The sequence below is a fragment of the Streptopelia decaocto genome (genome assembly GCF_964273445.1).
Source record: "Streptopelia decaocto genome assembly, chromosome: 6".
Classification (NCBI taxonomy): domain Eukaryota; kingdom Metazoa; phylum Chordata; class Aves; order Columbiformes; family Columbidae; genus Streptopelia; species Streptopelia decaocto.
The window spans coordinates 24902691-24916240 of record NC_138660.1 but is presented as its reverse complement, the minus strand read 5'-3'; the positions used below and the strand labels follow the sequence as shown (position 1 = coordinate 24916240).

The following is a 13550-nucleotide window of genomic DNA, read 5'->3' as shown; positions in this document are numbered from 1 at the left end:
CTGTGTATAGTAGATCCTCTGGAGTTACAGGACTGATGAAAATGGTACGGAGACATCGCAGGCAAGCTTCAATAAACTTTAAATCTGGTGACAGCAATCCTATAAATATAGACAAAAGCCACTATTCAGTTTCATTATCTTTGCTTATTTGAGTACTTCAGGAACATTTACTAACATAGATCTATTAAGAGAAAAGTACCTTGCAATAAGGCTGGGATAATATGGCAGTCTAGTAGGGATTTGACATTATTCTCTGTACCCATGGCAAGGCTTCCGAGGACCACAGCGCACTCTGTTCTCAGTTCTGTGCTGGAGGTTTCTTGCTGAAGTAAATACAGCAACCTGGAAACAGAATTATTTTTATAGGAAAATTCAGACAGAAGAGAACTTTTAAGTCTAGAAAAAAATAAATCTGAATCCTGCTACATAAAGATGATGAAGTCCTTAATTCAAAGATGAAGACTGAACAAAAGAGTAAGATGAGCACTTTATTCCTAAGAACCTTTTTATATCATGCGTTCCTACACAGGTTTTACTTGCTGTTACGGTAGAAAGATACCACATAGTTTTTTCTAAAAATGTAGTGCCACAGTGCCGATATCCGGGATGAGGTTTTTCAGGATACCAGGAAGATCCCAAATTTCAATTAAAGGAAACGAGTCTGCAGGTTGACGTCAATGGGAAAGGGAACCTCGTGCGTCTCCCCTAACACCTAAGGGCATGATTACCGCTGTCATGATGGTTGTTGTCTTTGGCAGGGATTTCTTCTGGGTCACAGGTGTGAAATAATTCCATCATTAAGCATAAGCATGTGGGCTGAGAGTAATCTGAGTTTTGAACACTGAGAAATGAACATGTATGAACACAAAGAAAGCCCAGAAAAGTTTTATGTGCAGGAAGGCAGCTGAATCATAGCTAAACATGATCACTTCAAACTTCAAATACATCTTGCCAAACACATTCCTTGGGCCCCAATCAATTTGGGTTCTTTGAACAGCATCAAGATACCCAGGAGCCCCTTTGAACACACTTTAGATTATATCGGTAGAGCCTGAACCACAGCAGAGGTCACCGAATACATTTGAGACATATGAAGAGCCCAGATAGTAAATGGATTCCCACCTCGCATCAGCACAGAAGATCATCACTTTGAGATTCACATGGTTTATAAGCTTAGGATGAAAACCTTGGTGCTCCCACATTACATACAAGGTGACGTGGATACAGAGAAACAATTCTCTCTGTATATGCAACATACATCACTTTTCTAGATTCAGTGAGCTAAGACAGAAATATTCTCAATTAAATAACACTACTCTCTATAGTCTGAAGTGGTGTCTCCTAAAGCCAGGCAATATACTGAAGCTTCTCTAGGAGCAAAAAGGAACCAAAAGCCATCACCTGCCCCAGTGCTGAAGGGGAGAGAAAGAGCTACTTGGGTAAACAGATCCCTGAGCAAAATGCTCCAAAAGTTGACTTCCTAAGTCAAACGCATGGGAAAAAATAACCAGAAACACAGTAGCTAAATGCAATTTAAATGGGACTGGAAGAGGCCACCAAGGGCAGCGCAAGCAGCCGCACGACAGGCAGTAACACGGAGCAGTATTTTTAACACACGCTCCACACGTTTCCCACTTCTGTAAGGCAGAAACTGCTTCTTATTATAGAATCCCCTACATTTGAAACCTAAAGTAAAAGGCCAACAGATGTAACTACAGCATGTCACTGGAAGAAAGCTATGAGATCAAAGGTCTCTTCAATACCTACAAATAGCACATTCATTACATGGAATTCAGACAATCCCAGGTAGCAGATAATTTACCAAGTTGTTGGAAAAGAAGAACAAAATAATCCCCCATTATTCCCTAACAATTTATTTGGATTAAAATGTTTCCGACTGCGAATCTGCTTTGCTCTAAAGGCAGGTTTGACAGCAGCCAGAAGGTGGAGATGCCACTAGAATCGCTCAAAGCACATGTGTACCCTTTGTGGGATGTAACTAATCTCATGGTGGAAAAAAGCTCCAAAACACAAACACATGCTAAGGAGATTAAATATAATATCTCCCTGAACACAAGCAACACGCTTGAAATGTGGCACAAAATTAACATGTGAGATGCAAGTAACCCAAAAGCACAGATTGTTTTTCAACTTCCTTCAGATTGAAAGGATCACGGCCAGCATAAATTCAGAATGGTATTGATTTCTGGAATCATGGCTGTTTTCGTTAACCCACTCCTTCTACAAACTCACCAGAAAAAGGCATCCAGGCTCTTTGTCCTCACTTATCTGTTTCATCTGAAAGGCCATTTATCCCTGATGTTTAAAAACCTCTTCTAATTTCTTGTATTAATCTACTCCTGAGTAATTTACATCAATTTGGTATTGCATACATACTATCCTTTAATTTTTAGAATTCTTCTCATTTCTTACAGCAACCAGCTAACGGTCCAGAGGCACTTTGGCCCCAGTTGCCCGTGTGGCTCAGGGGAGCTCATCTGGCTGCTCTTCATGTTCCTGTGGGCGCCTTTAACACAGATAGAGTAAGGGATGTAAAAAAGCTCAGATTATCAAAATTAACCATACCTGTACTACCAGCTTCTAGGAAAAGGACAACAATCTACTTAAGGTAATTAAATTACACGTTTCTAAAGCTACAAGTTCTGGTACTGTGTGATTTGAAGTATCAGCTGCATTATGTTCAAGGTAAAGATTAGCAGTGTTTCTGAAAGAAGTAAAATTCACAATCTATGTTAGGCAAAGTCATTACAAAATAAAGAAAGGATTCCACATTCAATCCCAATCTGAATGGGACAGAATAACTTTCCATTACTATGACTTCTTTACAGACAGCTGGGTTTGTTCTCTGCCTTAGATCAGGTTATGGATAAGCAGGTAATGTGCAAAGGCACAGAGTGATCCAGGCTGAAATTCATCCTTGAAAAGATGTGTTTTCTGGGCACTGAGCTACTCCATGGGAAGTGCAATCTCATCTACTGTTCTGACTCTGATTGACGTTCGCTAATTGCCAATAAAAATCCCTTATCGTAGAAAATAATTTGACAGGAATCACCATGAGCAGATCAAAAGATTAATTCATTTATTGCAGTAACCTGAACATCTGTTTTAACACCAAAGACCTGACTTTTCTCAGCACACACATTTTGTAAGCTCGTGTTGCAGAAGTTTTCAACGTGTTCTATTTGTAACCCCACTGCTAGAAACAGTTATATATCTCCTAGAATCTGTATCACTTTATTTCACAGCAAAAATTAAACTTCTTTTTAATTCTTTTCAGTATTTAAAAAGCTGAAAGATTTGACTTTAAAGAGCTGGCAATTTAAAACACATACTGGCAACTACCCAGACCAGCCAAAAACAGGAATCAGCAACAACTTACATATAATCTTTCATCTCTGCATGAGGAGGAAAGAATAAAAAGCTTTAAATCTGTTAAAATTTAGCTTCAGGTAGAAGCAGGTTATTAAAAGTTACTTCTTACAATTATTTTAAATTATAGAGTATACGATATAGTAATTTTAGTATGACTTAAGGTACTCGATCCCTATGTTTCCACTATGGATACTGTTACAGAAAAATACCTATTCTTAGATCAGACCATGTAAGATCTCCAAACCCCCACTCATCCACCCCAAAAAAACCCACCACCCAAACCAAGAATGAAGACTAAATCAATTCTTTCACTGGTTATTTTCTAACAAGCCTTTCAGACATGGAATTGTCTGGGGAATACTAAGAGACTCCTCTGATGTAGGTGTTGGCAAATACAGATCTAATTACTATTTTAAAAGTGTCAGTGCCAGTTACTTTTTAAACAAAAAATAGCTTTCAATAAACTAGACATCAATTTAGAAATACAATAATATTTTCTTCCATTTTCAATATAAAGTCCTGGAAACCTGCTCTGAGATGTATCTTCCCCATACAGATGATGCCAACAGCCTTCTCTGATTTTAAAGGAGTTTGATAAATAATCCGTGTCCAGAAATGTTCGGTCATGTAAAGGGAGTTCTAGAGAATCCAAAAGCAGCCTAAATTCTGAAGGTTGTTCTCTTCCAAAGAAAATAGTTGCTATTTTCTTTCCCATTAACAGTCTGCACTTGGAACAAACGTTACAACCACGTTAATGCTAAGGAGTGAAAATGAAACACGCTGACTATAATCTATAGTCTTTCTATATGTTTAAAATAGAAATCCTTAAGTACGCTTTATAATTGGTGAAGATGAAAACTTAAGTTCAGGTTTAACATACAATATTTTTTTTGAAATATTAATAATATCCTTTTCTAAATCTTTAAAAGACACTTGTGTTTCAGATTAGGTTTTTCACAGTTAGACATCCATATTATAACATCCATGTTTCTTTCTGTAAAAGAGAGAACTGACATCAAGTAACATTGCAAACTCAGTAGTTAAATAAACTATAACATCATGAAGAGTTTCAAGTGAGGAGAGCCCATATAATTGCTAAAGATGAAACTGTGCATTAATAAGCTACTGTTAAACATTAAAGACAAAGACCACATCCTTTTCTTGTCACAAGAAACACAGGGACAGGACACTAATGTCCATCCCGGACTGGGCTGATATTTCCAGGGTCTAGCACAAATTCAAAGATATTTGTAATACATTCCTCCCATGTATTAATATTAAAGAATAAAAAGGTAGAAAACGCAGCAGATAAAAGGAAAGGTCATAATACGGATTTTTGAGATTTTAAATAAATAAGGTACTTGTTCATAGCCCACATTTTTTAAGAACAAGATGCCCCCACTTAACCTGGATCTCTTATCTCGAGCCTCATCCCTTATCAGTCAGCCATGCGATTTGTACCAAACCTGCAGAAATTCTGGAACAAGGCTGTGCTAAAGCCACCTTAACTCACTGCTGTAGAGCCAGAGAGCTTCAGGAGATACCAGAAGCACAGAACAGACATTCCAAAGCAGCAAAACGGTGCTAATGCTCTTGCTGAATCACTCTTCAGTCTGAGATCCCGCAGTAAAGTTCATTACAATACAGGAAATGAAATAAAGCTAATGGACAGATCTTGTACCATATTCATAAACATTAATCCAACGTTTGATGCTAAGTAGTTTAAAACATAATATTTGGACTTTTCAAGCTTCTAGAAGGCTTTCCTAAAATATTTTCCCTTAATGTTTATAAAGAATACAACTTCTTCCATTTGTCCCTGCACTTCCAAGAGCAATTACGTGATTAAAGCCTGTTTCTCAGATGTCCGTAATGGTATCCAGGCAATCATATCTAACTGAGGTAGGATGGTAAATCCATCCAGAGAGACACTTCAATGAACTCCATGGACAGCCTAGAAACCAAAAATAAGGTCAGCTGGAGGCACAACGCATTTTGAACAACTGATGGGGATTCGCCCAGGAAAACCACATAATATTTTAGACGAAGTAGAAAACTTCGAAGGAAAGAAGCTGCTGAAGAAAGGTAACTACAGCAGCTTAGCAAGGAAGAGGAACAGTCCAAATTTTCCTTTCTTTTGAAGATCATTGAGATGGGTGTGGTGCACCGAGTTCTGTACTATAAGACAGACTTGCATGATTTAGACCTCACCAATCTGGGCTGAACACAGACCACACAGCGAGAAACAACGGAAATTCACTCTCTGACATTCCATCCCACTTACAAATTGTCAGAAAATCTCTGAAGCACTTAAAGTACCTGGGAACGCGATGAAACTCAGCTGTTAGTAAAAGAATATTTTCAGCACTTCATCAAGCCCCAGGAGCAGGCATGTGGAAAAAGCTCAGGGTAACAGTTTGAGTTATAGTACCATGATTCTTAACATACCTTTTATTCAAGTATATGACTAAACAAGAGCTTTAATTCAACCTCGATTATCTGAATATTTATTATTGGTGCCTCCACAAAACAGATGAATGCCCTGTTTGCTGGAATGACGATGATTCCTTATTCTACTATGGGGGATGCTCGTCTTCCAGTCCATTGCAAGAAGGCCTGAAAACTATACCATGAAAACATATGCAATGAATATACAGATGAAGGTACTACCAAGGCATATTATTTACTGCTGGCTTACAGAATGTTGAATTAAAAGCTACTGTTTGCCTAGGGGTTGACCTCTGAACAAGTGGGAAGTCCCAGTGAGCATCAATCCCAAACTGTGAACACTCAAAGTCTGAGAATACATCAAACAAGATAGGACCGCATGCAAATGTTTTAAAATGTGCTCTTTTGAATGCATTTTAAGCATTAATTTTCAAACAGTATTAACAGAAAGCAATTACTGGCCTCAGAATTTTCTGACACAGGAACTGAGTATCATTTTAAAAGTACACAGAATATTTTCTGTAAAATACATGAAGTGATAAATTAAATAGTTACAGATTCTTACAAACAAGGACTCGAATATATTAGCAATTTTTACGGCTTTTAGTCAAATAGATGTATCCTAAACTGAGATGTCACAGTCTCACTTCTGGAAGCAACAAGTTAATTCACAGTCTCCTCCAGCTGGAGCCAGGGGGTCTGGGCTAACTCTACTACCAAGCTAAAAAAGCCTACAAAGCAAAGACAACTGCTTCTGAAAAAATTCATACAAAGCAAATAGGACCTGGCAGGTTTTTTAAAAAGCCAAGTTGAGAAATGTGATGGTAGGACTCAGCTTCGAACTATACCATTGAAAATGTTCTGACTACTTTAGTGTCTGTAAAGGAGGCAGTAACACAAACACTCACTGACGTGTGGATTACAGAGAAAAACACCCCTTACTTCTCCAGTATTGTGGTGCTGCGAGCAGCAGGGAAGCAAAGCTTTTCCTTTAGGAACCAAACAAGGAGCCACAGGTTACAGCTCTAGTAATTTATTCTAATGCTTCAACATTTTAACTTATATATAGAACAAATCACAGAACATTAATGTATCACAACTTGCATCCAATCTGATTTTTGTTCACTTAATTAATGTTGAAGCATTATAATAAGGATTGAGCAATGAGATCTGAATTAAAAACAAAGCACGACACATTCCACGTAAGAGTGAATAGGGACTATCATCAAGTTTTTCTTCACCTTTCTCTTTAATGAGTTTCATTTGAAAATAACTCTTGCTACTCTACATTGAGCCAGTGCTGTCTGATTCACCTTTTTACAACATGAATGCTTTAATTCAGTGTATAACACTGCTAACCTTCTTCCTAGTTCTTACCCCAAGGCGCTCCCAGCTCTCTAAAGCTGTTCACATGCACACACTTTTAGGGTAACTTGAAGGATATTCAAGTTGCTACAGTACTGGATTGAAAAAAAGCTCAGATCCCAGTGCATTAGCACTATCTCCAGTCTGTACGAGCTAAATTTATGTCTTCCTCCATAAGACCACTCCAATACATCCTTTCCTTGCAGCCGTTTGTACTGGAATATGTGGGAGCACCACACAACCCCTGAAGACCGACAGGTAGATTCACATGAACAGCACTCAAAGTTTTTTAACTTCCACAGTGAATCGCAGTGATTCAGTTCAGCATTATTTTGAAGCATGACATAGGCTCAGATGTTTTCTAGGACTAGGTCAGTTGTCTTAATCAAAGTAAGGCTATTTTTGAGATTATGCAAACTTTTTGTGTTAGAAAAAATGTGTTCTAGGCATTATATAAAGCAACATCTTTGAGTCTTGCTTCAACCATCTCACCACTGTGCTCAAGACTGATGTCCTGTCAATAAGTTTATTGGCAAACTGTTCATTCCATCTACGATGATAAGCTACAACCATGCAAACATTATTCTAAGTCTTCCGTAAATTCCTGTGTGGAAACATCAGTGAATCAGACAGCCTATGACCAGCATTTGAAAAACTACTGTTCATTGAGACAAACCAGCTTTAAAAGGTTTCTGTCTGAGGATGCTAAGCAACCTTAAAACAAAAATTAAGCTATTTTTTGACTTCCGATTCACCTGCATTTTGAAACTCTCCATTGCATACACTATATTCCACTCCATTTGATATCACCGCCCAACATCCAGTATCTGCACATGAAAGAAGATGTCAATAATAAATTTTTTAATACTTCTTTTTTTACAGATTTGACTCTTGCAGCTCCTTAGGAACAGATACCATGAGATATCATAAAGCTACTTTTAACCTGATGTTTCTGAAGCTGAAATTTAAAATTCTAATGAAAATATACCATGTAAAAGTTTCCATCAGAAGTACAGCTTATATTAACTATGTCCTTTTTGCACTTCAGAGACAGAGGGCTGCACAACTTTTAAACACAACCAGCTCGAATACAATTCTGCTGACTGCAAATACTTGCCTTGACTCTCATGTATTCATAGCTGATTTAGAAGAATACCCTGCTCCGGTCATACATAACCCTCATGGTGAGTGTTACTCCTCATAAAGAGACGTATAATTATGTAAATAGGCCCTGACTCCTGACTTTTTCAAGAAAAAAAATCAAAGACAACCACAGGAGGCCTATTAGGGCCTCTGCTCTTCACCTTTCAGCACTTAGAGCAAAGAAAGTCTTTAAAAATACCAGCATTGCAGATGAAGCTCCTTCACCTAAGCATGCAAACCATGAAGTCTGGGCACAGTACACAACACAGAAAATCTCTATGTGAAGTGCAGCCAAGAACAGAACAAGGCATCAAGAAGCAACTGCACCTTGTCCTCATAAAGACGTCCAAAATGTTTCGACAAAACGCCTCACTAAGGTGCATGACAGAGCTAGTAAAACTGCCCTAATGTGCAGTCTGAGTTCTTGAAAGCAAGCTGGTAACACACCAGAGATCATGAATGTTTCAAGAGATGTGCATAATTCATAACTAGTACAGTTCTTATTACCACCACCGGCAGTGGTCCTGCAGTCCAGGCTGATCCAACACCTTACAGCTTCTGCAGTCAGCAGGTCAGTAACATGGCAACGAGGATCACAGAAGCAGAGCTGGGAGGAATCCGGGCAGATCCTCGTGTCACTGAGCTTGCCCCAAGGCAGGATCAATCGTTAAATCATTTTAATATACTGTCTTGCTTGTTTTTCAGTACTTCCATTGGTGGAGATGGATTGCATTGTTGCCACCAGCAGCCTTTCAGCACTGCAAGGTGCAGATGTACATACATTTTTCTGCTACTGTGGGGCAGTCTTCCTGTCTCCTATGTCTCTGCTCATCTGTTTGTTTAACAAAGAAACTGAAAAAAATAAACCATCACATAGAAAACCACTCAACAGCAGACATCATTTACCATCAGTCACATAGGCAACAGAGGCAAAAAAACAAAACCACAAATATTCCTCATACCAGTTTCCAGCATTCATTGGCTCTTCCCACTTCACAATTCCAGAACTCTTCCAACAAGAGAACTCTTTTTTGGTGGCTACCTTAAGATTAGAAGCTAGAAAACATTCAAAAAATTATCTGTTGTTGCTAAACCTGATCACAGCTGTGCAGCAACCCAGCCTCAGACTGCAGTGACAACCCACAGCCAAGTCTGGTCTCTGAAACAGTTCAATGCCTTTACTGCCCCAAGTACAAAGAAGAAAAAAATCTTGTCAGATCCGTGCAAGTTAACTCTGAATCCACTACCGTGCTGTTCCTCCTTTACCAAAATTCAGTATTGGGTCCATGGATCGGTGCATAACCCCAAAGGTGGTTTAGCAAATCTCTGTCTAAAACCATTTTGGGACAGCACTGGGCTCAATACTGCTCTGTCTAATCTGTCTAATTAAATATATTTGCATGACCATGTCCACCAAGCACAACATGTATTTGCACAAATGCATCTTTCATGTATAATATGAAGTCATAAATTAAGAAATTAAGACTTCCATTGAAACCATACTCTCACTCATAAGGGAGCATTTCCTTATACGAGTTAACAATGGATTTAAAGCTGAATACTCAGGCAAGTGCTAATACACCCTGTCTGTAAAGGAGACGGTTCTGTCAAGCAGATACTTGCTTTCCTATGGTTAAAGGATGACGAGTCCTTTAGGACCAACACTATTAAAAACACTAATTAAACGAACTTCTAGAGCGAGTGTCTGAATTCAAGGGTAACCCCAAGGAAAAACTAGCCATAAAAAGACGTTCTTCATTAAATCAGGTCACAGAACCACAGAAGAGATGATGCTGGAAGGGAGCTCTGGAGGTTACCTAGTCCAACCCACTGCTCAAAGCAGGATCAGCTACAGCAGGTTGCTCCGTATTCCAGCCACGAGGCCAAGCTTTCCAGGACACAAACCAAGAGACATGCTTTCTTGGTGTTAAACTGAAGTCACACACGCTATATGCACAAGCCTCTTTACTCCTAAATATTGAAATGTAGGCAGTGTGTTGCTCATCTTCTACTTCAAGAGTAAATGAATTGTTTAACTACTAACATTATCTGACATTTAGCTGAGTAACTCCAAGAAAAGCTGAAAGCAACAAGGTGGTGCAAAACTAACCTAAGTTTTCTTTTTAAATCTCAAAACAAAAGGAACACACATTGAAACACTTCAAACACTATCACAGATATGTGAATTCCTCTACTTACTTAACAGCACATTGGTTTTAGTTCTTCCAGTATTTGCCAGCTAATACTGCACGCAAAATCTTTACAGGTATCTTTCTTGTGTTTAATGTGGACACCTGCCTATATAAAATCTTTTTCCGTAGCTGACAGACTTTGGGATATAACAGAACTTTCCAGTTAATAGAGATATGTTCTCATCTCATCAGCAGGTTACACAATTATCAAAGAAGCAACCTTATTTTTTGGCAAACTCTAAAAGAACACCTCCTGAATGAATCTGATTATGTTTAAGAATAAATTGAAACATAAAATGTCATGTGTGTCAATATTAGTGTGTTCACAGCCCTAAAAACAAGTCAAAACCCCATGAAATTGTTACTAGTTTCTGCTTCCCCAAACAATCTAACAGTATGCTTCACAGAACTGCAATCTCAAATGGTAGAATGGGTAAACCTTCACCAGCTGTTCTACACGTCATTTAAAATGTGCTCCAAATAAATTCAAAAATAAAATAAAGACCAATAGTTAAACAGAATCCCTAATAAGTGACTTATTGAAATGTGAAAATTAACTACGTAAAGTTCTTTGAGGTGCAGGTACCTAGAGATAGGCCTTTAGCTTTGGGAAGAAGTACACTACCACGTTACAGCTCCAAACAGACCGTGTACCTAAAGGCTCTGGAGAACAATCAGCTGGAAGTCAGAAAATCACTTCTGGTAAGCGACAAGAACAGTTTAGTGTTTTTGGTATAGGTCCTGGTTTAAGATTGGATTTAAAAACCACTGTAGTCATTTTGGAGCAAAGGAAGAACTGAAGCTCTTAAAGAGAAGCCAGCTCTGAAGTGGATTAGACTTTAAATATTAAACTCTCAGTAACTATTAGATAAGCAATAACTTGATTCAGCTAATATTTTTGACAAATTAGCCCAGGTCAGAGCTTTAACAGGTACGCACAATGGACAGGAAGGCAAGGCTGTGCCCTGATGACTGGAATTTTATATTGCCTTCTCTACCCCTTGCCATCCACCAGATGAAGGAAAAGGAACGACATATACCATGAGCTTGAAAGGCCCAACTGTTGACTGGATGATAAACCACTGAACATCGTATCATTCAGGGTACCAGGAAGTGGTTCATGGGCCTGCAAAACAGAGTTATCAAGAACCTACTCTCATGCTCACTTCATTAAGCTTTTTGTTTTCCAATTCCATCTATGTAAGTCAGAGGCTTTACGCTGTTTAATGCAGAATTCAGAAAGAGCTTAAGAGCGATAACTTTTGCCTACAACAGGACCTAACCCACCCACTCATTCAGTGGCCTTAAAACGTAGCTGATGTGCAGTTTGTGGGAAAGTGTTTAAAGGAGGCCTCAAGGTACCACAGAGCTTCTGAAGTTACATCAAAAAATTGTGAGATATCTGGGTGGTCCTGGCGACCGCTTCAGTGAGTCTTCAGTTCCCCTGTGCCTTAGGAGTTATTACATGGCAATGAATATGATAACACAGCAAACAAGCATTTTTCTAGCCTCTGTAATAAACTCCACCAGAAAGGGGCTTTGATTACAACCCAGACTAACTGCTGCTAAATGAACACTGTTCCGTTAAGTCAGAAGTCCTACCAAGATCACTTAGAAAAGAAAAATGTACATTTGAACTGAGGACTCAGTCATTTTCTTGTTATGTAGGAGGTATCAGCAACTGACAAAAAGCTTTAAATACTGAACTCGGACTCTGACAAGGTGTCTGACACGTCAGTAAGTACAAGAGCTGCAGTATTCTTATAAAACTGCCAAGTGAAGGAGCACACCAATAACTACTATGGGCTTCCTCATTCTCTGCTAGCACTCGTGGGGTGGAATTAAAAAGCTAGAAAACTGAAGGACAGTACAAGTAGTAAACCATTTTTAGGCAAGGTTGACTTTTTAAGCCTGCCTGTCACTGAAAGAACTTGGTATTACAGCATTAAAATACCATTTTTCCCACCAAACTTCAGAAATTTTACTTTCTGGGACTGCTACTAAAAAGGAACAGTTTCAAAAAGTAAAACTTGTGCAGTCTTGACAGAGGTGCCTTAGGCCAGTGTTTCATGCCAATGGAAAGGAATAACTCTCATTTTGTATAGTGGAAGACGTAAAGAAAATAGTTTGCTAATAAACAAATTCCACATACGGGTTGGCTACATTTATATTCTGAACATCTAGGACCATTTTTGTGTACACATTTGTACAGCTCTTAGCACTTCTTAGTTCTTAAGTCCAGACATGGCAATTCTGCAAGCTTTCTTCTATCAGCTTTGTTTTGCTCAGCACCCTCTTCAGAACAAGTGGTCAAGAAGCAACCATAGGTCAGACTGACCTTCAAAGGGACAAAAACCTTTCATTTATGATATGGATATATCCCCTTTCTAAAGGTGACACCAGTAAGCAGACAGCTCGTAGACTCAGGAGGCCACTGGCCTACAAATGACAGTGATTCAGCCATTCTTCCCCAGCATTTTCTTCCTGTATGGTCTTCAAAGGACTTTGTGTTTCTTTCCAACCAAGCAGCAGTCTAATATTTTAAAATCATAGGGACACTTCACACCCACTGGTAGTATTTGGCCCAGTTTCAAATATAGATGCAAGTCTAGGAGACCTGTTTCCAAACCTCATGAGTCTGTTCTAATATTTGAACATACTGTTTTCTTTTCCACTAAATAACAGAAATCTGAAAGGGTTCTTTGGGTCTAAAGGGTCTCTTCCAAAAGTTTGCAGGAGGAATACTTGGGGAAGAAGAAGAGAGAAGCAAGGAATGAATAAACAAGAAGTTGAAGCACAGGACAAAGCAGCAGCAGCAGCATTTTAACAATCCTCATGCCACCAGAGCACAGAATCCACTTCCCTTGGGAGACTGCAATCTAGCTCTGTGAAAAGAAAACTGTTCTCATCAGCTCTGCAGAGGAGACTTTAAACAAAGAATGCTAGCTTGCTTGCTCCTCTTCTTTCTGAGGGAAACGTTTGGCTTTGCAGACTGGAATTCCAAAGGTT

At 38.8% G+C, this 13550-nt stretch overlaps 1 protein-coding gene across 5 annotated transcripts in view; it reads right to left on the bottom strand.

Annotated features, from left to right (window-relative positions):
- ARMC8 (armadillo repeat containing 8) overlaps positions 1-13550 on the bottom strand; it is a 64900-nt gene that overhangs the window by 33971 nt on the left and 17379 nt on the right. For all 5 annotated transcript variants that reach the window (XM_082055178.1, XM_082055182.1, XM_082055179.1 and 2 more), the window contains 2 exons: positions 200-342; positions 2-99 (listed from right to left, as the gene is read on the bottom strand). In XM_082055178.1, the coding sequence (XP_081911304.1) occupies positions 2-99; positions 200-342 (241 nt within the window). The remainder of the gene's footprint in view (position 1; positions 100-199; positions 343-13550) is intronic.